The sequence below is a fragment of the Vanessa atalanta genome, chromosome 22 (assembly GCF_905147765.1).
Source record: "Vanessa atalanta chromosome 22, ilVanAtal1.2, whole genome shotgun sequence".
Lineage (NCBI taxonomy): Eukaryota > Metazoa > Arthropoda > Insecta > Lepidoptera > Nymphalidae > Vanessa > Vanessa atalanta.
In genome coordinates, this window is record NC_061892.1 from 9,483,092 (window position 1) to 9,507,535 (window position 24,444).

Genomic DNA, 24,444 nt, shown 5'->3' on the forward strand with positions numbered 1-24,444 from the left:
GTGGTTCTTTTCTACTTAGATATGCATATATAAATCGTTCTCTTGAATCACTCTGTTAACTAAATAAAGTTTAAAAGATCTAAGCGTACAATAGAGATAATTTAATCAAACTTATTTAACTACAAAATAAATAAAATGCTTCCAAATGACTAACCACTTAGGTTAGTCATTTTGTTACATATTCCACACTTAGATACGAGCGCGACCCCAAAACGGTTTACTTAACCATGTACGTATGTATGTATCTCGTGGAAAGTCGGAAAACTTCGGGACCGAGCTACGAGGTGAGTCACACTCGGTCACAATTCTCAGAAACGCTCTCTTCACCCTAGCACTCGAAACAAACGACTATTCACAACTTCGTCTGCAGGAATTCGCGGGCTTGTTTTGATGACGTCATATAATCTCTATTTATCTCTGAGGATAAAGTTTATTAACCTTGTTAGACAGCTCACAATTAATCAACAACTATAATAATACGACTCAATCTGTCTCCGTAGTAATCTTAACCAAATTCGCAGTTACAAATCTGTGCAATGCAAGTATAATTTTTATAAGTTGAATTTGTGATTTTAATTTAGCAAAACGTCACTTGGGAACCTGCATATTCCGCATGAAGTGTTCGTATACATAAGCTCGACTGCCCAGCAGTGGGTCACTTACAAGCTGTGCCGCCGAATTTCGAAATTTTCGATAAACAACTTTATTATCAGGAGCGTCTATTTTCATTCAGGTCGCTGGTTGATCTGCACCGTTTTGTAAAGTGGCTAGGCGTTTCATTGATTGACTAATATAATCAGTTCATTGCTCAATGAACGGACTATCTAACGCAAAAAAAAAACATACACATACTCGTCAGCTTCGAAAAATACACATACAGACAAATATGTACGTAATTTCAAAATGTTAATGACTAATAGATGTTTCTGTATTTCTGAATTTAATTTTAGTTTTATAATTTTATTTATTTTCTTAGTCAAATAATTTAAATGGATGAATGTATTGTAAGTACCTATATGTATATAGTTTTATAGTATATATTCAATGTTATTAAGACAATAATATAATATAATTATTATGGGCAAGATGTGTACACATACTTGGGAATATAATCTAGCTTAAAATTGTGTAAGTCCGTTGTTTTAAATAGGTTTGATTGTATTATTATATTTGTGTTCCTGTGAATAAATGAATACGAAAATATACACAATATATTTCAAGCACATGCTATTAATGATTTCTTAAAACCACTCATGTGTTTCAAAATCAAATGTATCCACAGGATACAAACTGTCACAATGAAAAGTTATCTCGAAACAATTCAAAGTGTTAAGTGTTTAATGCGTTACTACACAATGCACATGAAGTCCAAAATCCATTATTATTATTTTTTTATATGATAGGTGGCAAATGAGCAGGAAAGTGACTACCACCGCCCATAGACATCTACAACATCGGACGGCTTGCAGATGCGAAGGTTCCAAAGTCGTATCGGTTCAAAAGAAACGCCAAGGATTTAATTAAAAGATCCATCGTATATCGTAGCCGTATTTGTATAGTTCAGTCAATTTTCGATCATTTTCATTCTTAGATGAGTTCTAAATACACTGTGAAAGATGGTCGTTTACACTGTTAGGTATCATAAATAAAACAACAAAAACAATATGTCAAAATACGAACAAACAATTTTATATATTTTATAATATATATATATAGAGTTCATTGTAGCTGATTGTTATCGAACGCGTGCGGATCAGCTGACGAGCTCGCGAGGTCAAGTTCGAGGACTTTGTGACCTTACTGTTTATAAAGTGAGTTTTAATTCCATTTGCCTTATAAACAATTTTTTTTCGATTGGTATTACAAAATAGGTTAAAATTCTTATCTACTACCTATATTACTTCTTTCGTTTTTAATTTGTCATAACATTATGCCCTCTTTACTAGCCATTTTAACAGATCTGAAGTCCTTGGCAGCAACGCAAAATTAGGTGTATTTTAAATAAATTCAACATTTTTTCAGTCAGGTATTTGAACATTATTGAAATTAAATTATTTTAACGGACTGTAATTCTTTATAAGATTTTTTTTTAAATAATTGTTTAAAAGACAAGTGCTACATAGGACAATGGGAGCATTATCCTAATATGTGCCCTTGACCAGAAAAGTGTGACGACCACCAGGGAGATTGGGTTAGAAATTCCAATCATCACAGACAAAGCGTCGTTACAGTTTTTACTAACGTCTTTTTTTGTTACATTTTTAGTTTAATTATTATTATTAGTTTAAGTTATTTTTGTAGAAATATTAATTACCTAACAATAATATTTAAATGTATGTACTTAAAAATTAAAAATTATGTAAATATAAAAAAAATGAAAAAGGACGCTGCATACAAACGATGTGACTCATCTTCATAAAATTCTTTTAACATTCCTGGATGACTCATGAAATTCCATCTCTCTCTATCTTGGAGAAAGTAATGGAACACGTTGAATTGTTTTGCTAGCTCGCTCTTATGCGTAATGCCATCCCTTTCTAAGGCTTCGAATGCTGATTAGGTTTCTTCCTTCCCTCGGTCCGTATCCATAGTCCGAGCCTCCTTTTAGGTCCTTGTGGAATATGTACATTTTGATAAACATTTTTTTAAATGGGAATTTTTTCAACCTATAAATGCATATATCAATTTTTGTATGGTTTCGCTAGGCGGAAGTTCAAATAGGCTACTCTATGGTAAGTGGTCACCACTACCCATAGACATTGTCGTGCGAAATTTTAACCATTTCTTACATAACCAATGAGCCATCAACCTTAGTAACTGTGTCGTCCGTTGTGTGTTTAGTTACACTGGCTCATTCGCCCTTCAGACCGGAACACAACAAAACTGCTTGGCGGTAAAATCTATGATGAGTTGGTGGTAACTACCTAGACGGGTCTGCATGGCTCTACCACCGGTAGATTTAGAATAGAATAGAATGTAATATTCTGTTTATTTAAATACAGTTCTTTAGCAACAGTGTCGAATAAGTTATTGATCGTCAATTAAAAGGTTAATTTTAAAAGGTTATCTTAAATTTATTAAAAGAAGTATAAAACCCACACTTATCAGCCATTGATTAAGAGCGGGAAAGTTTAACGTTCATGTTTACACGAATTTATCAATACCGACATAAAATAATGATATTTATGTGATACTATCATAATAACTGTCTTGTATATTGGATGGGTTTTACAGTTGCTCATAATAAGTATCCAGGTCGAGCTTAAACAAAAAGGCATTATAAGTTTTGTTGAGACATTCTCAGTAGCTGTTCTATCTACTGATACTTGAAGTTGGGATCTCGCTAGGAAATAGTATTTTTATTTGAAATAGGCAAATAGGCCTTCTGATGGTTATTGGTCACCACTGCCCAAGGCATGGTTACAGTAGTTATCCTTTACATCGCCGATGCACTACCAGCCTAGGAAAAGATATTATGTCCCCGTAGTCACTATGCCAGTCAGTCACTGGGCCATTATAACTCCTCAGACCGTAACTAATTATACTGAGTAATTCTGTTTTGTAGTTGAATAAGTGGTGGATAGTACCCGGACGTGACTCGGAGACTTGCAGTGGCTTGCATAACGTCAATTTAAGTTATATGTTGCTGTTTATAAAAAGGTAGACCTATGACTAAAAAGCATCATCAGGCAACCCTGAATGTCACAGATAATGCATCGGGGACATAATGCAAAATAAAACAAGAAATAAATAACGATAACAGCACTGAGCAAGCCTTTTTACTTTTCCTCTTAAACAACTATAATATTATAAAACAATTACACTGACCTCGCCGTTGTCGGTAAACATATGTTAATAAGAACACATAAACTCTGAGATTATATAACGATTAGGGATATATGTATATAAATTATAATAAATATACAATAAATTATGTACGCAGAACTTAAAAAACGTACGCACACCAAATATTAATTAAACAAAAAACACTAGTTTATAAATTTAAATATATCTACTATAAAATAAACATAATATTAAATATGCATTAATTTACATAGATTATATATTTCAAAACGATTCGAAAAAAATACCAACAAAAAGATACTGTCGTACTATAACTGGGTCCGTAAAACCCGCTAAAAGTATGAGTCATACTAAGGATTCTCTTTAACTTTTATAACGATAGGAATAAGGTCGAATTTGGTATTCCACTTGAACGGAAGTAAGTCTAGGCGAGTTACAGTAAGAAGATATTAAGTAAATTATAAGGCTTTGGTAAAATGAGTCATAATGCATTTAATTAAGGTTGAATAATTCAAAAGGATAATGCACTTAAATTCTTTTGACGTAACCGTTGATGTTTCATTGATAAATAAAATATGATAGTAGTTGTGTCATTGAAGTTTGCAAAAATATAAAGTAATCTTGGGTTTTTTATAATTTGTAACGTTAGGAGTGTTAACGGAAAGAAAATATCGAAAAAATACAATGTATGATTTAGTATAAATTAATTTTACTATCATAAACTACGTGTTTATTCGACCAAGGGGGTTTAGCCGAAGATTATGAGTTATGACTTACCTTATTTTAAAAAATGTCAACATTATATCACAACTGTGATATTATTCATATAAAAACATTTGTTTTTTTTTTAATTGATATTTTCCATAAAGTTTAAATTTTGTATTTTATATCTATATTTTCAGACCTTGCGGTTCAAATACCGATTCAAGAAAAAAATATTGGTCTTCTTCTTCTTCAGCATTTATTGTAAAGCATGTAGTTGAGGCACTCTCTTGATCTCCCGATTATGCCGTTGTCGTCCAATCAATCAGTGCAAGACATGTTGCATGCAGACACACTTATGCATTTGACTTGTCGAGCCGTTTAAAGAGCCCTGACCGAAATTGACATATATAAGAAAGTCATTCGTCATCGATGTAAACACTACACGTAATCATAGATTGTATGATTAACTTGTTTTTTTTTTTTTGTAATTTCATTTGCTGTCTTTGCTCTCATGCTGATCGTCTCACGCACACTAAGACATCTCGTAAGCACAAGCGTCGCTCAATAGTATAATGTAACGATATAATTTAACAAGTTAACTCTTAATGTTTGAGTTATGCTAGTTAAGGATTAACAAGGAAATCTTCTCCATCCTACGTGACATTGGCGAAATAATCTGTACCCTGTTGGCACTACTAAAAGCCATTAAATTAATTTGGAATAAAAAAAACGAGGAAGGTAACTAAAAATGGAGCGTAATACAAAAAAGAGGGACAAATCCCATGTCACAGGCTTGGCTTGGGACGTAACTTTTCGAGTCATAGAAAATAAGCCCTTTTAATTGTTGTTATCAATTATTATTCATTTAAAGTAATTGTTGTTATTGTTTATTGTTATTATAAAGTCATTTATTAGTATATTCCTTTTAAAAAGTCATTTCCAGTTCCTGGTCTGTAAGAATATTATTTTAAAAGCTATTTAAATATGCCTGAATTCGGTGTTCTTGTATCATAAACAAGTATCAATCTGGAGCGTTTGGCAATATTGGCAAGAATGCTAGCAGCATTACACCGCTGCACATTCCGGTTCTCCAAGCGAACATTACCAAACAATTTGTTGATGTTTATAATAATTTTAGCTGGAGCTCCATTGTTTTGGAAGAGGATAATACTACAAGGTCCGCTTAGATACAACTAAAATTTTCCTCCGTGATAATATATTTTTCCGCATAAGGTTTTTACAAGTTTTTGTCTTACTTAGTGGTTTATTTAAGTACCTCATAAAACAATTTGCATAAGTACGTCTCCACTGAAGCATATCGGCGTATTATTTTGCATTATGAATTATTGCGCAAAACGCTTACTAACATATTCTGGGATAAATTTAATGTATTTTCGTTTAGTAGTTTTTAAATGTAAAACGAACATCTTCTCATATATTAGTAGGTATAGAATATATACCAAAAGAATATAGATGGGTTGTCTGGAAAAAAATGACTATTTTGCGATAAGTCCGACCAACAAAACACACAACAGATATTTACAACAGATTACTTAATCCTAAGCCGTTTCTGTACTAATTTTTTTCTATACATTGAAGTATAATTAAAAAAGAACAAAAATTGTATATAGGAACATACGTAGACAAATTAATATTTATGAGAAGGGGTTATGGCTACTTAGTCATTTTTTCCAGACTAATTAAATTATCATGATCATCCATCACCCCACAGCGTGCTGGAGTAGTTAAACAATCATCATCCTCCTGCCCTTATCCCAATTTTACTTGGGGTCGGCGCAGCATGTCTTCTTCTTCCATACTTCTCTGTAACATTCTTTCTAACCATATCATCTTTCACACAATCCACTACTGGATTAGTTAATCAATATGTATCTAAAATTAGATTATGTTATCTCTGTCAATAAACTAATTCCTCTTAGCAACATTGACGTAAAACGTAACGTAAGTTTACTTTAAAGTGCAATGTTTTTTCCCTAAGCCCGCACCTGTGACAGGCACGCATGTAGCGTGTACTTCATTAATATGTATGACTTTATACTATAAACTAATAGAATAACCCACGACGCTCGTTGAATATTATGAATCGTATTACGTCTTGTAGATTTTTCCTTAAGTATTGCTTTAATATTCATTTTCCGATTGGAAGTTATCGGCTCTTGGAAGTAATTTTTCTTGCATGTCTACCAGTTAGATATCTCTAGAATTGGCTATGTATATATTCAGGTGTAAGTGTCACATACAGTTGGAAGGATTTAGTTCAAGCCCGTATAGGTTCACTAGTCAAACATTATGTTATCGCTAAACAACGAAATTGGATTTTCCGAGAAATTACCAGCCGTGTTTAGTTTCACCGATTCATCTCATTCAAATAAACTAATTAGAATTTTAATTACAATTTACCATCACGGTCACATAATATGATTTAAAAGACTTTATATTAAGTAAACCTATAAGAAATACAATAATGATCATTTAAATCACAATAACTAATTTAATGTTGAATGTTTTATAGATTCTCAAAACTTGCGTAAATCTTAAACATTTTTCCTGTTTACAAAGTTTTGAATTCAAAGTTGAGAGCTACGCGACGAGAATGCATTACACGTTATACGTAAACTTGAACTACTTACATACTGATATAAACTACGTAGGTACCCGAATAAGTATCGAATAGAGTCAGTTCTTACGAACTTTTTTACCAACGATAAGCGAGTGTAATGTTTCACCAATGTACTTTGAATGAATGATTTTGAATTACATTTGTTTGACCGTGTAGTGGTTCCATTTTCAACAAATCACTGATATAGCATTAACAGCCTGTAAATTCCCCACTGCTGGGCTAAGGCCTCCTGTACCTTTTAGGAGAAGATTTGGAGCATATTCCACCACGCTGCTCCAATGCGGGTTGGTGGATTCACATATGGCAGAATTTCGTTGAAATTAGACACATGCAGGTTTTCTCACGATGTTTTCCTTCACTGTCGAGCACGAGATGAATTATAAACACAAATTAAGCACATGTTAATTCAATGGTGCTTGCCTGGGTTTGAACCCGCAATCATCGGTTAAGATGCACGCGTTCTAACCACTGGGCCATTTCGGCTCGGGGATTATATTAATAGTTATAAAATATAAATAGACATTATGATTTATTTTTTAGTAAAGATAATATTACCTTGCTGTAGCTTGACCCCCTGGCCAATAGAACCCCCAAAAAGGGTCGGTAAATGGCGAGTCCGTAATTGGCGCCGACCATAGCGGACATGATGGCGTCACGAGACGTAAAACAAGTTCAGGAGTCAAGTGTTTTCGACTTGGAGACGTGTGTTTGAGGAATAGTGAAGTGAACTCTTTAAGCATTATCTGAAAATAAAAGAAAAATTTCAACTGCGTCGTTGGTCTAGCTGTTAACTTAAAAATATATGCAGAACCCCAAGTCAGAGATCCTCTTGTTTTTAAAAAGTAGATAATTTTTGAGTTTATTTATCAAAATTGTTTAGATAGTCCGTAATTTGGAAGACGTCTGTGTTTACATACACTCATGCCCTTTAGAAAGCACGTCACGCCTACGGTCCTGCGTGTAAACCTATCGGTCTTAAAAAACTAAAATAGGTGTTTTTGTAAAAACACGCGCACTGTGATATTACATTCTGTGCTGATGGTTTGAGAATGGCCTTCTCAAGCTGAATTAGTCAGGAGACAAGAAGACATCGCCATAATCATCAGACGTGAGCTGGTCAATGTATTTTAAGAAATCAAGTGCGAAATCCATTTCTAAACCCACGTTATGACGTGGATTGATTAATTAAAACCAAACACGTATGACGTCTACACTTCCAGTTTCCACGCAACAAGTAAAATAAAATTAGAAAGATAAAATCAATTTTGCATTTAAAATACATTATTTTGTTATAAAAAGATTGGTATTATTAATTTATGAATAATACATTTAAATCTTAGTGTAATGGATGCTTTAATTCTTTGCTATTCTTACGACAAATTCTTATAGCATATTTTATAAAATATTATTATAATACATGCAGATAATTTTCGTCAGGATTTCGTCACGACAAAAGATATTTACCGACACAATAATAGTCGTAAATGAACACAAATAACATAACATAGAAGCCGCTGTAATAAATACCATATTAATTGACGTAACAACAGTGAACCATATGTTTTTGACACTCAAACAATAACAATGACCACTTGAAAACAATAATATTTGCGTAGAAATTAACATGGACGCGTGTTATTTTATCTTTTGAATACGCAATTGATTTTCAAATATAATGTACGGTGACATCGTAATATGGTACCGCTGGGCGTTTCCAAGTATCAAAACATCGCTATCTCTCGAGTCTGTTTTGTTTTGTTGCGTTTATGAAACGAGGAACGAATGTGTAGCTCAATGGTTCACGACTAGGTTGCGCTTCATTACCCAGAATATATATTTAAAATATTTTTTACCACCAACCCGCATTGGAGCAGCGTGGTGGAATCTGCTCCAAACCTGAGCAGATTCCACCACGATTCTCCTTGAGGAGAACCTCAAAGGGAGAGGCCTTAGCCCAGCTGTGGGAAATTTACAGGCTGCTAATGTAAAATGTATTTTTTACCCAGGTTCATTGTTTTTCACCAACTGTTGACAAGTCGCCAATCACCCAAAAGATATAGGTAAACAGCTCTGTAAACACTTATTCATTAGCAGCCCGTAAATGTCCCACTGCTGGGATAAAGGCCTCCTCTCCCTTTGAGGGGAAGGTTTGGAGCATATTCCACCACGCTGCTCCAATGCGGGTTGGCGGAATACACATGTGGCAGAATTTCGTTGAAATTAGACACATGCAGGTTTCCTCACGATGTTTTCCTTCACCGCCGAGCACGAGATGAATTATAAAGACAAATTAAGCACATGAAATTTCAGTGGTGCCTGCCTGGGTTTGAACCCGAAATCATCGGTTAAGATGCACGCGTTCTAACCACTGGGCCATCTCGGCTCTATAACACTTATTCATATGTTTCATTCAATGCACCGGCAACTATAGAATATAATTTTGACAGAAAAAATATAATTATAATACTTGTAGGTAACTTTCGTCGGGATGAAGAAGAAGATAATAATAACGCTAGAAGAGTCCCTCACAACTTGGCCTAGTATCTACTAAAAACAAGGTTACCGACTTCACCAAAGTGGGACTTTACAGGATTATCATTATCATTGTAACGGCTGGTCTGCATTATGAGGCCTTTTTCGCGTTCTACATCTGGTTATCGACAATGACCTCAGCCCTGGCTGTGAACAAGAGCAAGCGCAAGCACCGCCGTCATCATCATAATATGATCGCATTTAGCGAAGCTAACCCTTAGCGCAAATTTTGCTTCAGATTCCTTCTTTAAGGCAGCTGAGTATGACTGCTTTGCATTTTATAATACATCTTGACATGGCATTTAACAAATTGAGCAGAGAGAAGTCTTCAGGAGGACTCCATCATCCATGTTCCCCGACAGTATGCAAAGCTATGTGTCCAATATAATTCTTAAGAATAAATAATTCTTCATAACATGTATAATGTCGCTTTACTTTATCTAAGATATGTGAGTAATCACAATACAAACTTCGGACGAATGATAACACTACACACGTCTGAACTCCTGTCAGATCATATGATTCACATAACTACGCAGCTGAGTGCCGCGTAATACGGTAATATGCTAAATATAGCTTTATTAACATAATAAATTATACTATTATTACATAGAGATGAATAATATGTTAGTTTTATTCGGATTCATGAATAAAAATAATCCGTTAAAAATAGCATCAATTGAATAATCGAACGAATCTATATTAAAATATAAGGAATCATTTTTTCGTGTTCCCTGTAACTGAAAAAGTGAAAATACATGGCAGATGTCTGATAACAGTTTTGTATGCGGTTTATATACTCTCTGTTTTTATTTTTTATTTAAGTTGCCATTTGTTTGAAAAAGTATGGTCGTAATTGTTTGTTTCCCAAATAAATAAATTTAATTTGGTTTATAAAATTGATGTAAATCAAACATAGTCTATGTAACAAAGACCAATATTAACAAAATAATACAAATTACGACCACGTGTAAACGAAATGATGACAAGAGCGCTGGGAGCGTTATTCAGTTAAAGTGTCATTCCGGTTCACGGGGCGAAAAGTTAACCAGTACTACTGGCACGAGTAAAAGCAATCTAATGTGTCTACAGTTGCACTGCCAATTTCCCTACTTCGAGCTGCTACTAAGAATTACTGGACAGAAGACCCAAATAGCATGGGATGTGACCTTTGAATCTGCGCAGGATACGTTATCGTTACTTGTTGATAGGGTTTGGTGCAATTAATTTTATTTGGGTAGGTACCATCATATATTCTACTGTCAAACAGTAATACTGTGTCACAGTCACAAAGACATATATTATAATAAAAATTTCAGTTCCCAAGATTGGTCGCGTATTAGTTATCTAAATATCGTCATCATTATATCATCCGCCTGCCCTTATCCCAATTTACTTGGGGTAGGCGTAGCATGTCTTCTTCTTCCTTACTTCTCGTTAGTTATCTAAATAATTGTTAAAAATGTATACGGCGCCAATGTCTATGGATAGTGGTTACCACTGCCCGTAGCCCACTTGCCCGTCCGATTTAGCCACTAGACAAAAACTATTAATGTTGACGGGAGCATATTCTTTCCTGCTTTTCTTCGAATCATGAATAAGGAAAATATAGACAATTTGACGACGTTACACTATTATTTTTACCGGAAAATGTCGATTAGTTGTAATCAAATTCTTATCAACATCCAAACAATTGCTTTACTCGTGATTTATGTATATCGTATAACTTTGTAAGCCAGATTTCCATGTAGAAGAAGGTTTCATTTCATTTCATATCAAAATTTTCGAGAATTAGACACAATCATGAAGTCGTTATTTTAAGTTATTTTTCCTTTTCATAATTTATTGGTAAATTTAATGATGTAATATAAATAACATTATGAACTGTAGTCTCGCTGTTTTTATCATTATTGTCTTTTATTTGGGCCAGCATTATAGCAATATAAAAAATATAAAATATATTTTGATTAGAAGCATATTAAAAGACATCGTCTTGGTGGTGCTTTGTGCAAGTCTATCTGAATAGGTACCAACCACTTATCAGATATTCTACCGCTAAACAGCAATACTCAGTATTATTGTGGTCCGGTTTGAAGGATGAGTAAGCCAGTGTAACTATAGGCACAAGGCACATAACACCTTATTTCAAGGTTGGTGGCGCATTAGTGATGTAAGGAATGGTTAATATTTCTTACTAGGCCATTCTATGGGCGGTGGTGACCCGTTACGATCAAGTGGCCCATTTGCTCGTCCGCCTACCGATATCATAAAAAAGTTCTTTCTTCTTTTTCACCAATTAAATTACAAAAGTATAACAATAAATACAATTTTTATTTACATCCAGCCTATAACTCATCAGAATATATTTAAAGAGGCATTGCCTGGCTTACGACAAAATTGATTTTATATTATGATATATTAGCGATTCGTTACTACGTCGCTTTGTCAATTTTATATGATGACATAGTTAATAAACTTTTCAGCGTATCTTTCCACGCCTTTATAATCCACCAATCAGAGCACTTTGTGACCGTTTGACGTGATCTGGAATGTGATACGTCAGACGATCGGCCTTGAGACTCATTATCTAAGTACTAGTTAAAATTATCGTTCGAACGTTGTAGACATGCCTGCAAAATCCTGAATTAAATTACATGCTCGTTGTCTTATTAGTGTTCTTGGTAATATGTCTTATTAGGGACCACCAAAAAATAACAATGTATTATTGTAATGATCCAGTTCGAAGGGTGCGCGAGTATGTATGCACAATGGTCATAAGATTTTAGTTCGTGGAGTTGGTAGCGAAAGAGCAATGTAAAGGATAGTTAATATTTCTTACAGAGTCAAACAGTTATAGGCAGTGGTGAGCCCTTAACTCCTGTGATCCATTTGCCAGTCGTGCCTGATACTTCAAATTATTGCAATCCTATTCCCAATACGATATTTGACGTCCTCCGTGGTCGAGTAGTGTGTACACCGGTTTTTATGGGTTCGCCACTCTGGAGTCCCGGGTGCGATACCCCGCCGAGTCGATGTAGAAAAAGTTCATTAGTTTTCTATATTGTCTTGGTTCTTGGTGTTTGTGGTACCGTCGTTACTTCTGATTTTCCATAACACAAGTGCTTTAGCTATTAATATATATTTATATTATATAATATTTATTTCTTTATTTATTTAATACAAGGATTTTATAGAATATTAGTCAGTAGCATAACGTCGGAACATTTGTGTGTTAAATGAACCCAGTATTTTAAATGCGTAGATAATTAGTTGAGATTGAGATCGTGTACAGTAAAATGTACGTCATTGCGTCTACAATCTACATCATATGACATGAGCATCTTCACGATGCGCACTCTTTCATTGCGCATCATTTTTCCAGCGTTATAACAGCCTTACAATCTTTTAATAGTAATGACTACACGTCCGAATTGAAGAGTGAACAGCGCATAGTATTTTCGGAGAAATGTTTTCATATAATTCTTGATAAGGATTATTACATGTATATCGGGACGACGTAATCTTTGATTTTTTCTCCTTATTCAAAAAATTCGGATATTGTATCTTATCTATGAGATAAACAAATGCTGTCACCGAATTTTGAGAATTTTTAAAAATTTCAATATTAGCTTTTAAAAGAAAGAGTAATATCACTGTCTTTTATTATCTTTATGGGAACCGACGAAAAGTGATTTAAATTAAAATATTAAAATTGATTCATAATATAATTATTAGGTCTCCAAGCCTCTGTTGCTCTAGGGCCTCATCAGCTTTGTAGCCCCAGGGTCTTCAGACTTTTAAATCCGATTCTGTTAACTTCTGATATTCTTGCCGGTTCAACCACATTTAGAACCGATGGCAGCTTTACCTATAATACAGTTCTGAAAAATTCATAAGTGCTTGTAAAAGCCTACTTGAATGAAGTATCTTATGATTTTGGTTGACTATAATAATAATGACATTAAGAGCAAAAACGCATCAGAATAGAGTATCATCGTTCGTTGGTTTTTAAGATGTCAGGAGTGAGATACGACGTCCTTACAGAAGAGCGCCTGATTTTAAGGATAATGCCCTCGTGTGATTCATTACCCGCTGGCATCAAAATATCCGCGTTATGTTAATGACCCGCTATTTGAAATCGACTACGTGTTATTCCACATGTTTAGGGAAACACTAAATTTAGGTTTTTTGTTCTGGTTTACTTTATGATTTGGATGAAAATATTATAAATCTACGAATATTATGAATGCGATACATTTGTCTGTCTTTTGAAACAAAGAAACGGTGGATATGGATGCTAAGTCGTGAAGTGTAATTGGTGATAGCGCTTTGTGCAAGCCCGTCTGGGTAGATACCATAATTTCATCACATATTCTACCGCTAAACAGCAATACTATAACTGCAAACAATAACAAATGACAATAACATAAGTTCTGTTTTGGTTTGACAGGTAAGTGAGCTGTTTATACTGTATGTATATTTATAATTTTTATTCTTCGAATCTCTTCATGAAGTCAACTTCAATCTCTTCTCTCGATAAACAACTTAACACGCGAATCTCAATCAAATTAATATTTCCACACCCACACACAATCGGATGTCAAGTTGCTTCCATCGAATCGCGTTATCACGGAGATCCGATGAGAACTTGATTTTCGAAAATCGAAGTGAAAATTCATCATCATAAAATCTTCAGATTAAAAAAAAAATATTGCGAATTTTCAAAAAAAGAGGCCAGTTAAAAACTATCACAAATATAGTCGAGCGAGACACTTAAATCTTAAACGAAGAAGCGTTATTTGTTTTACAACTTGCAGATCGCGAGGGAAAACTAGTACGACACAAGTGTATCAAAAGACCAATACCAATTTGTTTGTTTGTACCTTTTTAGTTTATTTGATATCTGTACAATCGTTTAAATAAGTTTTAATAAAATTGTTCGAATTTGTCCTGAATTAAGTTTTTCTTATTTTTTTCAGTCTTTCGCCATTATACATAACACCCACAAGTTAAATAAGTTAGCATATTATTTAAATAATAAATTGTTAATGGTTGAAATAAAAGTAATGTTCCGTAACTTTGCTCTGATATTTCACATTTAATTGAGACGCTGATTTAATGTCGAAGGATTAAATACAGGAACAATACAAGCGGTTGATTAGAAGTGAAAGGTGGAATGTTGTCCGCGTTCAACGTTTTACAATAAACATACAATGTAAAACAATTGTGTATGTCTATAACGTCGAAAGCACGGACAGTCTTTGGTCTCGAGGCTCACTCCTGACCTGTTTCATTTACCATCGGATTAGGGGCGTAAAGGAATAGGGTTCTGTTTTCGACTGGAACTGAAATGCTTCCTGCACAGCTTACAATGTTTAATATCTTTACCGGTCCTATAGGTAAAAGATATTAAGCATATGTATACCCGTATGTGTGCCACCTACTCTAAAATTATTTTACTGAAACACGTGAAAAGTTTGAGTTTATTAGTGAGGCAATGTAATTAAAGGCACAACGGACATAGAATCTCAAATTCCGTATTTGGAGGCCCATTGTTAGTGTAAAGTGATTTTATTTGCTGTTATTGGCTATATACACATACATATTAATGTAGGATTTGGTCAACTGTTTTATTAAAATTAGTAGTACCTAATTTCTGCGCACTCTCAGCTCGAATGGATCAAATATATTCAAGTAAATGGAAGAAAACAAAGTTACTAGTAGGTAGGTAGTAAGATTCTTTAGTAAATTAAATACTTTATACTTATACAATGAAGGAGGAGGGATGCGGGAAGGACTGATAGTCAGTACTGTTAAAGAATCTTTGGAACGAATCTTGTAAATATTAATAGATAATTGTATACTTAAGCTTTGATAATGTATGTGTCTAGATAGACTGTTAAAACTGAGAACGTGTAAAACTAAAAGAAAAGTAGATAGAATGAGGTTTGGCGAGCCTCAAGGGTAGCTGGCACGCACACCGCGATAAAGTTGGTAGTTTCAGAAAAGCTCTAACAATCTCTTGTTAACCGTCATTTCACGAGATAAATTAAACGTAAAGTTGCCACCAGTACGAAATTTACAATTTACTGATAAGGAACTTATAAAAGAGAAAATAATTTGATTATATTTAATTAATAACTGAAATATATTATGAAAATTTTCGTGCGAGGCTTTTCAATTCATATTGAGAAAATCCATCCAAAAATTATTTTATATTATTAGTAATAAAAAAATGAATTGGTAACCCCATTTTATATAAAACTATTCCGATATTATTGGATTCCAAGCAACGGAATTATTTGTAAGTTCTAGATTTGCGTTGTGTTGTAACACGAAGACGACCTACATAATATGACCATCATTACCGCATTGTGAAGTGTTATGCGTGACCTGCACGGTAATTGTTTTTTAATATTGGCTATGTGAGCACTGGCAGGTAAGGAGACATTAGACTTCAAATTGTGTGCTTATACCACAGATATTATATATTTGTCTATATTATAAGTTTCCATAAGGCTTTTTAATATTATTATAAATTCTTATAATTTCAGCATAGACCTAGTTTACATTGTTATCAAAAGCGACCTACTTCCATATAATATCCTGTCTAAGAAAAAAAAACCGTTATGATTGCGGCAGCTGTGTTGTAAATGGTTTTTCCCGCCTTTTATTATCTATGTTACAAATTATTTCCAAACCTTTTAGTTCACAGAATTCGATTCTCATTCTAAATTTAACATTTCGCACTATCGTCTGGCGATTCCGTTTTGCGAGCGAATGACGTAGGAAGGTCATTCACTCTCATACAAGATGAAACACGCTAGTGCTGCAAATTTAATCTAATTTAAGTCCTAATTATACAGCGATAAGATTAAATATTAAAAAAATGTTTTTAGAGAATATAAATACTCTTAGATGTATTAATCGATATTCAAATATGAATTCTATATCTATTTACCTAGAATTGATATTTAAAAAATAAGGATGATATAAATTTTTGGTCTCCATCCATGAAACGCAATTGAATGAAACGTTCTAAAAACATATAATGTCCAAGAACGATGCCCTGAAATCATTTTTTTGTCATTATTTTTTATGTATAATTAAAAAAAATAAACGAAACTTATATAATACGTAATTTCTTACATCCATCCCACTTAGAAACATACAGATTAAAATTGCTAGGAGCATTTTAGCAGAGAATAATGACCCAGCCTTCCATTGGAGGCAACAAGACTATTATAAACGTTTAGTCCTGCATTCTCATTCGGCTTTGAATAAACCGTGCCTGTTTTGCTACATCGGATGAAAATCTTATATTATATTAATAGCGTAAGCCGATTTTTGTCCCAGTGATTATGGGACGATAGCTGCACATAAAAAGTTCGGTTATGGTCTCATTGTGAAGAAATCCAGCCGTAGATGTACAGAAAAATAAAGAGGATTTTTGATTGCAAAAAAAGGTACTGGCCAGCTAGAGAGCGGTACTACGGCTCTATAAGAAAAAATGAATAACGTAAACAAAATTCAAGTAAATCGTTATTGACAAACTTCAATGAACTAATAATAATACTATTAATATTATAACTAATGTTAATACTATTTGACTTTAAAAATTCAAAATTCAAAAGAGTTTCATCATTTTGGCGCAAAATGTAGATGAGTGACGTGCAGTTTAATAAAATGAATTCAAAACCAAACCTGTCATAGGTAACGAAATATCTAAAAAAAACTGTTGAATAAACGCGAAGTTTATCTGGTTATTATTGATGCTTAGAGTGGTAGCGTGAAGCGTTACATTCCCTTTCCAATCGAATAAGGAGAAAAGATAAACGCACTTTAGTTTTACACGTTCCATGCGATTTGCTAATAACTTTGGCACTGCATATGCCAAGCAGGTTTACCCGCATTCAATTTGGACTATACATGAAATCTGTACGTAAAGTTTACGTTTCTGATGAGTTAAAAAATAAACGGTACCTTGAATTATGATTCAGTTTATTGCATTTGTAATTTTTAGCCAATTTGGCGATTACCTCGGACAAACAGATACTGACAGAAAGAAATAAAAAGAATGCTGTTTTGGTTTTAGTAACTTTCAAACAGTCACGTGCACATAAAAATGGCAATTATTTTAAATTAACATACAAATACTTAAATTTAATTCTCCACTATATATACTTTACCTTAATTTTACTTTCAAATTTCTGATTACAAATACGAAGAAGTTTTCCGAAGTGAACTTTCAAATTTCAAAGTGAAATTTGTATCTAAACTTGACAACACTATACGTCACCATCGTCATCTTCACTATAACCTTACATAACTAGCATCACAAACGGACTATATAATGCTCAAAAAGGAGAGACTATTTTATTTATTTTATTTTATGATATAGGTTTGCGGGCATGTAAATGGGCCACCTGATGGTAAGTGGTCACCACTGTCCATAAACAATAGCGCTGTAAGAAATATTAACCATTCCTTACACCACCAACCTTGAACTAAGCTGTTACACTCGTGCCTGTAGCACACTGGTTCACCCTTCAAACCGGATCACAACAATACTGAGTGCTGCTGTTTGGCAGTGGAATATGAGCTTGTGCTAACCTAACCTAACCTCTTAAGATTCTTGCGTTTAAGCATGCAAACTATACATATGTCCTATTTGATAATAAATAAATATTGAGCGAAAACAGCCTTAGTTTTATACATCAAATTAAAACAAATAAACGCTATCATGTCATACACTGTCATTCAGATGTGAATTCAAAAAAAGTCCCCCCACAAAACCGACTTCCTTGTCAAGATCCTGCCTGAGCAGCGGGGAAATACCAAGTACGAAGGTTTCATACATTTCAATGTGTAATCTAGGCTTTGTAGTGAGGGTATTCACTGGGACAGTACAGTGCTAAAGATATATCGTATATTACGTTCATATACGTAGTATGTAGTTTTTAATTTAGATTTTATTACGTAATTTAGTTTTTATGTATGAATAATATATACATATATTGGGGGTAATAGGTCTATGTCCAGCAGTGGACTGATACAGGCTGATTATGATGATAATAATAATAATTTTTATTGCGTCAGTACAGTCATTAGGTGCTCGAAAAGGGACTTACCTGGAAAGTTTTCCAGGGATTTTGAAAATTGCCGATTTTATAGATTTCGACGAGCTCTATTCGAATTTTCACTTTGCCACCTCGTATCTTTGCCGTTCGCGCAGCAGATATAGGAAAAATCAGACTTATTTTACGATAAAAATAGTTATATAATAAATATACTATAGAAATTATCCTAAAATTTATGTAGTAACTCTTTTTTCGTAAATTCAAATAATTTCAGCCTACATGGGCCGCAGGTTGAACGGCGCCCTTTAGTAAAGAGTCTAAGCAAGCACTTCATCAACCGCATTTTTTACGGGGAATGTTCCTAGGAATTGTTTGGATTAATACCGGCTACTGAATTTCTTCTTCGGACATCGCCTCTAAATTTTCAGCTTCACCCGCACCACCTAGATGTCTGAAAATTCAGAACAGTGCAATTTTTTTAAGACAATATCTGCATCTCACAACCTCTCTGTGAAACTTTTTTTTGTCAACTTTCGCCGGTGGTTTTTCCGAATCGATACAACTTTCCTGCGAACCTTCAAGAAAAGCTCGTACTCATTTCTTAAAGGCTGGCAACGCACCTGCAAGCATCCCGGTGTTGCAGATGTCCATGGGCGGTGGTAATCACTTTCCATCAGGTGAGCCTCTTGTTCGTTTGCCACATATAGAATAAAAAATAAAAAAATTACTTCGTATAACATATGATGATACTCTACCACTTCAATAGATACCCTACATATGTTTGATATTTCTTGATTGAAGTGTTCGCATACGTGGTAGTATATGTGAGAGGTTGTTCTTTTTGCCATCCTATACTAAAAAATGGTATGGTATATTTAACTTGATATTTTTAATCTATGAACATGTTCCGTTCGAAGTAATATAATATTTGTTGGAAGAAGTTAAACAACGCCTAATAGCTTAAATACTTTTTTGCTATCTCTTAACTTTTCCTAGTGTCTGTCAATGTGTTATGTCACTTGCACTTGTTTTCAATAAACCGTTTTTAATGCTTATATTCTAAATCTTATTATTTCTACAGGTTATGGGCCCAGACTCGTATACCTAATTTAGAGTAAACATTAAAATATTTACCGTTAAAATAAGTCATAGTAAAGTATTGCGCGATATATTGTACTTTGCCGGTCCCGTAAAGAATGGCCATGAATAACATACAAATTGAGAAATTGGTCGGACGGGAGAATTACTCCACATGGAAGTTTGCAGTAATGTCATATTTACAATTGGAAGAATTGTGGGAAAATATTGAACCTGGTACCGATGTCGATTTTAAGAAAGATGTCAAAGCAAAGTCGAAGATAATTTTGTTGGTTGAACCTATGAACTACGTACATATCGAAAATGCAAAAACAGCGAAAGAAGTCTGGAAAAACCTACAAAATGCGTTCGAAGACTCCGGGCTTTCGAGAAAAGTCGGCTTACTTAAGGATTTGGTCAATACTTCATTGGACAACTGTTGTGGTATTGAAGAATATGTGAATAAAGTTATGAGTACAGCGCATAAGTTGCGAAACATTGGTTTCGAAGTAAATGATGAATGGTTGGGAACACTCATGCTGGCAGGTTTACCGGATAATTATAAACCAATGATCATGGGTCTGGAAAGTTCCGGTATCAAAATATCATCAGATTTTATTAAAACAAAACTCTTACAGGAAGTGAAAGTTTCCGAAACTTCTGTATTTTTTACAAAGCATAAAAATACCTCTCATGACAATATGAAAAGCCACGTAAAGGCAGAACTGCATAAAAAGTTTAAAATGAAAGATCTTGGAGACTTATGTTACTGCATTGGAATACATATAGAACGAGACAGAAAGAATGGAATAATATACTTAGATCAAAGAAAATATATAATGGAAGTATTACAAAAATATGGTATGTCGGATTGTAAGACAGTCAAGACTCCAATGGATGTAAATACAAAGTTTTATGAGAAAGAAAATTCTGATGAAATTAAAATATTAACTGATATTCCTTATCAAGAGATAATTGGATGTTTGTTGTACGTTTCTCAAGTAACAAGACCAGACATTAGCTTTGTTATTAATATGTTAAGCAAATACAATAACAAGCCTGAAATGCAGCATTGGCTTGCTCTGAAACGTGTCATGCGCTACTTGAAGGGGACTCAAGATTATAGACTGACTTATAAGCAAACACCAGCAGAAACAATGACTTATGGTTATTGTGACGCAGACTGGGCGAGCTCAGGGGATGATCGACGTTCCTGCACTGGCTACACATTCCTGTTTCAGGGAGGAACAATCAGCTGGAATTCGAAGCGGCAGCCTACAGTTGCCCTGTCTACAACTGAGGCGGAATATATGTCTTTGTCTTCTTGCGTACAAGAAGCCTTATGGCTAAAGCAACTTCAAGAAAGTTTTTGGCCACACTTGAAGAATGAAGCCATGGTTATTTACAGTGATAATCAGAGTTCTATCAAACTTTCAGGTTCTGATGGTTATCATTCCAGGACGAAGCACATTGATGTGAGGCATCATTTTGTTCGTGACAAGGTGCTTGGTGGGGCCATTGACGTTCGCTACGTTCAGACGGACATGATGGTCGCAGATGCTCTAACGAAAGCCACGACGCACTCAAAATTGGTTTTTTGTGCCTCCAAGATGGGCTTATGTTTAAGAGAGGATGTTGGAAGAAGTTAAACAACGCCTAATAGCTTAAATACTTTTTTGCTATCTCTTAACTTTTCCTAGTGTCTGTCAATGTGTTATGTCACTTGCACTTGTTTTCAATAAACCGTTTTTAATGCTTATATTCTAAATCTTATTATTTCTACAATATTTTTGGTAATATATACACGTTACACAATTATTATTGACTTCTAACATATATAAAAAATAATTGTGGTTCACTGACATACTCTATAATTCAAATGGTGGAAAACTACTGGGTTTCTTGACGGCCCTTCTCGGTAGAATCTACTTTCCGAATCGGTGGTACATTAACTTCAACATCGTAACATGATGATTTAAAAGTGCTCCTATGAGCCAAATTGAATAAAGATTATTTTGATTATAATATGATTGTTGAACTCAACCGTTTTTGAGAAAACTGTAATCTGCTTAAAATTCTTAAGTTACAAGAAATTTTGCCAGGAAGCCATTCAACTACTTCTCGGTAAGAAACTCTGTTACGTGTATAAGGTACATTTAATTTATTAATGTCTGTAATAGTATATATATATACTATTACAGACATACATACATACATACAGACAGAATAGTATATATATATATACGCAATAAATGATTTGTTTTGTTTACGACTTATGCCACACGTTAATATAGTAGGAGACACCTCTTCAAAAAAGAAATACAGACGAATTTCCACTTAATATTCGTGCCAATACGAAGCCAGGGGACGACACTACTTTGTCAAAATACAGTTTAAATCTTAAATACACATCATTAAATTGTAACGAGGTAATTGTGTCAGTATACTTAATATTTTTACGATGGAAATGTCAAAAACATACCGTTCGTGAAATGTTTGCAAAAATGGCGTCAATATGGCGGCTAACACACGAACGACAAGAAATCTAATCGGGTTGAAAAAAAATATATTGCGAAGAGTAACGCATCCCTAAAACAATAAGTGTTTGTATTGCATAATATATATAATATCTATATCATATAAAAACGAGGTTATCAAACTCATATAAAGCAAATACAAAATATTCGACATAAAAATTGCGAAACACGAGCGAATTATGGTGCAATATTATCATTTTTAGCGAATGCTTTCTGCTGTGCGGCATATTGATAACTGGTTTAAGATAACATATCGAATCAAAGGCAGAAGCTATTTCTAATTTATCACGATCTAGATATATGTTTAACCATCGAATTACTATTGAGGTTCTTGGCGGTTTTTCAAGAAATAGTCTATATTCCGTCCCGGTGAAACAGCTTTACGCTTAATTGAATACTATAACACGACGATTGTAAAGAACTATTATGAGACATATAATAATAATATTGTGATTTATTGATATGTCTATATCACCGTATAATAATATATACCTTTCGACAGTTCACAATCTCGCGATATAGATTATAATCTAACGGTATTTACAATTATACGGTTATATATATATATACTTCCAAATCAGTGTCAATCATCATGGAAATAAATATGATAATATATTATGTCAAAATAATTGATCACTGTTGCACTTTCTGAATATTTTCTATAAATGTTGCATAGTGTCTGTCTTCTACCTCCGAATGTCAAATCAATGACGAATGAAAGAGAGAAATTAAGTAGTGTTCAAAACTCTCACTAATAAAATAAACTTGACAAAAATAATCTAATTTGTAAATTGTATTATTTTGCTTATGTTGTCTCACGCACACTAAGACATATTGTAAGCATGGGCGTCACTCACTCATGCTAATGCACCTCCGTGAGTGAATACATATAAGCATATGTTTATTTTTGTTTTTTTAATGTGTATATCGGACACTATATGTCAATGTTTCTCAAACTGGCGGTCATGAATGATTGACACCCTTAAATGTAACTTTAATATTATAACATACAAAATAAACTTTTAGGAATGTAACATATAACAATAAATCATAGCAAATCCAGTCCGTTGGCGATGGTGCTTTGATGAATTCTCTTTGGACAGTCAAGTCTGACCACGATTAGCTGGTAGCTGACTCGAACTTTGATCATCAGAAAAGAAGATAACAATAATAACCCTGCAACATACCCAACGAAATGACAAAGCATTTCAAAACATTTGAGTATAAAATGTCATTAAAATTTCACGATGATAAAAAAACTGCAGACTTTGTAATAGATTAAGATAACATGTTATCAATTGTACAAACTTGTATGAAAATATTCGAAGGACTATGACGAAGAAATGTGACTTACTTAAATAAGTTTTTTTTAATCAATTAATTAATATTATGATGAACTCTCCACCTGGAACACTCAAAGAGAGGTATAGGCTCGAGAGATTGATATTTGGTTTTGTATGGATGTCGATGTGAGTGTGTCTGTATGTGTAAGTATGTAACACATCCTTGTGAAATGTTCTATCTGTGGCGGCAATGGAGAGGTTTTAAAAAGGTTAACTAGTGTATGCCGGTTTGCTTTGTTGGGTAGTTTATAATGAGAGACTAATAAACGAACTTTGGAACCAAACAGTCGGCTTCTTCCTTTTTCAGTCTATGACGCTAATTGTCATAGGGGAAACATCCGAGGCTATCGAATTTTATTTTGTTGAATTTATAGGTATTGAGGTGTCTCTGCACTTTATTTCATTGGAAATTTTAGAGACAGAATCTGCAGTGTCTGATGCAATAATGATTACTTTTTAATATTTTGCTGTTAACATAATTTTGACACTCGAAAGGCGTCGAATTGGTGTTACCGGCTGGATTATGAAATAAAAACAAATTATAACAAGAAAATGTCATTATCATCGTTAATGACATTTCACTGTAATCGTGACTAAGCAAATGAGCACGTGTGCTTTAATTTAAGTAATTATAAATCTTTACATGTGTTACTTGAAAATAAATGATATGTGTGATTAAATTATCATTATTTACTATTTATTTACTAATCTGGTTTATGCTATTT

General features: G+C 33.8%; 1 protein-coding gene across 6 annotated transcripts in view; it reads right to left on the bottom strand.

Moving 5' to 3' along the window:
* The window catches only part of LOC125072767 (electron transfer flavoprotein beta subunit lysine methyltransferase-like), a 38,704-nt gene that overhangs the window by 7,886 nt on the left and 6,374 nt on the right, over nt 1-24,444 (bottom strand). For 2 of the 6 annotated variants that reach the window (XM_047683453.1, XM_047683455.1), the window contains exon 2: nt 7,706-7,893. In XM_047683453.1, coding sequence (XP_047539409.1) covers nt 7,706-7,890 — 185 coding nt within the window. In that variant the 5' untranslated portion in view covers nt 7,891-7,893. Of the gene's footprint in view, nt 1-7,705; nt 7,894-8,067; nt 8,089-9,152; nt 9,231-9,543; nt 9,614-9,897; nt 9,911-18,813; nt 18,826-24,444 lie in introns of those variants that run through there. The other 4 variants (XM_047683454.1, XM_047683456.1, XM_047683457.1 and 1 more) reach the window with 4 other exon arrangements.